Below are 2,508 nucleotides of genomic sequence, written 5' to 3'. Positions count from 1 at the left end.
TATCCAACTTGTCAAGCTCATTTTTCAAATAAGCTTTCCTTTTCCACAAGCACTCAAAAGTCTCCTTATTCCATATCTTTAATTGGTATGAGAAATTATAATATTTCTAGACCAATTAGAAGTTTCATGGACGTGCTCCTATTTCTTCCTAACAAAACCTAGAAAATCTTCATGCATTAACCATGCTGCTTCAAATCAGAAGGGCCTCATATGCTAGTTCCTTTTGGTATGAGAATCCAACCTCAAGAGAAGAGGCATGTGACCAGACTTCATCCATTCAAGATGGACTATCATAGCATCTTGGAACATAAGTCTCCAATCAAGACTAATAAGGCTTTTGTCCAACCTAACACCCATTCTACCATTCCTCCAAGTTATACTATCACCTTGGTATCCCATGTCTATCAAATTTATGCGACAAAGGAAATAACAGAAATCCTCAGTATCACGATAGCCCTGAGAATGTGCTCTCCCTATGCTTTCACTAGGAGTTAGAGTCTTATTAAAATCCCAAATTATAGCCCAACCACCTAACTAATCATTACTAACATCATATAACTCGTCTCATAACAATTGTCTCCTTGCAAATTGAGGAGCCCCGAGCACACCCACTCTCGAGAATTCCTCCCATTCGCTTTCATATGAACAAACTGAGTTGAGCTTCTAAGAACCCCCATAGTCCAATCCTCTCATTTCCATGAACACCAAATACCTTCGGAATGCCCATTGGCATCCTGAATAAAAGAACTAAAAGAGTAAAAGATAAATATGCAGGACAAAAATATGATGAAATATTCTCTACTATCTTGAATATCCCAATGAGGGTAATATATATACAAGGTGAAATCCTTTTGGATAAACACCAGCAAGGACAACAGAAAAGACAAAACAGAAAAATATAGCTAATGTATTCTAGAACCTACTAATATTTACAGCAAACATAACAGAAGAAAATGAATCAGGAATGTGCTGAAGAATGAGGAACAAATTGGGCCAAGAAGGTATTGGGCTTCTTTTATTTTACCCCTCCACAAGATGAAGGTGTGTGAATGTCATGCAACTTCAACTTGGATAAATTGATAGTAAATAGGTGAGGAGGAAGAGCTTTTGTAAACATGTTAGCAAGCTGGTTGGAGGAAGAAATAGGTAGCAATCTCATGAGACCTGTTTGGGCTTTCTCGTGGACAAGATAATAATCAATTTCCAAATGTTTGGTACGCACATGAAAAACTGGATTAGCAGCAATATGAAGCGTGCTTTGATTATCACAATAGAGGATAGGTTGCTACGAACAGGAAATCCAAAGATCAAAGAGTAAATAAATGAGCCATTGTAACTCACAGGTAGTGGAAGCAAGTGCCCTGTATTCAGCTTCGGAAGAAGATCTAGATACGGTATGTTGTTTCTTGGTTTTCCAAGAGACCAAAGAACTGCCAATGAAAAGGAAATATCCCATAACAGATTGACGAGAATTAGTGCAGGTAGCCCAATCTGCGTCACTAAAACCCAGAATATGAACCGAAGAATCATGCCTAAAAAGGAGGCCTTTGCTGGGATAACCTTTAAGATATTTAAGAACACACATCGTAGCCTGGAAGTGAATTTGGGTTGGGTTGGCCATAAATTGACTTAATTTTTGGACCGGCAAAGAAATGTCTAGACGAGTGCTTGTGAGGTATAATAAACGACCAATCAGACGTCTGTAACAAAGAGGATCAGGCATTGCAGCACTTGAATCTTGATGAAGACGAAGTGAGGAATCCATTGGAGTAGTAGATGGCTTGCACCCCAACATACCGGATTCGGATAACAAATCTAAGCAATACTTCTGTTGGCAAATAGAAATCCCAGCATCTGATATGCTGACTTCCAGACCCAAGAAATACTTAAGAGGCCCTAAATCCTTAATGTGAAAAATAGAGTTCAAGGCCTGCTTAATAGTATGAATTTCATTCAAACAATTACCAGCCAATACTATATCATAAACATACACTATCAGGGCTGTAAACTCAGTTCCATTGCTTTTGGTAAAAAGGTTGTGATCTGCCTGGGCCTGCTGATATCCACACTACAGAAGAAGAGGAGAGAGTTTCTCATACCAACAATGACTAGTCTGCTTTAGCTCATATAAAGATTTTCAAAGTTTACAACAATTGTGAACTTGAATAGCCATGAATGCCAAGAGGGATAGCCATGTAAACATCTTACGTTAAATCCCTGTGTAAGAAAGCATTGTTAATATCTAGCTGCTCCAAATGCCATTCTTTGACTAAAGCTAAATCCAGTACAACATGAATTGTAGTCATCTTGGCCACAGGGGAGAAGGTCTCCATGTAATCAATACCCTCAATTTAAGAAAACCCTTTTGCAACAAGTTGTGCCTTGTAGTGTTGAATACTACCATTAGCTCTACGCTTGATCTTGTAAACCCATTTGCATCCGATGGGTTTAACATTAGAAGGAGTCACAACAATGTCCCAAGTCCGATTTAAATTCAGAGCACCAATT

The 2,508-nt window shown here is 38.5% G+C and overlaps 1 protein-coding gene across 1 annotated transcript; it reads right to left on the bottom strand.

Moving 5' to 3' along the window:
• Window positions 1-663: 663 nt before the first annotated feature.
• LOC102661515 (uncharacterized mitochondrial protein AtMg00810-like) lies at window positions 664-2,203 on the bottom strand. The gene is made up of 4 exons (XM_041013918.1): window positions 2,162-2,203; window positions 1,342-2,068; window positions 1,165-1,230; window positions 664-734 (listed from the first exon to the last, which is right to left on the bottom strand). Exons 1-4 carry the CDS (start codon window positions 2,201-2,203, stop codon window positions 664-666), a joined length of 906 nt encoding a protein of 301 aa, XP_040869852.1.
• Window positions 2,204-2,508: the final 305 nt, after the last annotated feature.

This window comes from Glycine max, chromosome 3 (assembly GCF_000004515.6).
Source record: "Glycine max cultivar Williams 82 chromosome 3, Glycine_max_v4.0, whole genome shotgun sequence".
NCBI classification, from domain to species: Eukaryota; Viridiplantae; Streptophyta; class Magnoliopsida; order Fabales; family Fabaceae; genus Glycine; species Glycine max.
Note: the sequence above shows the minus strand (reverse complement) of the source record. Positions and strands in the feature narration are given on the sequence as shown.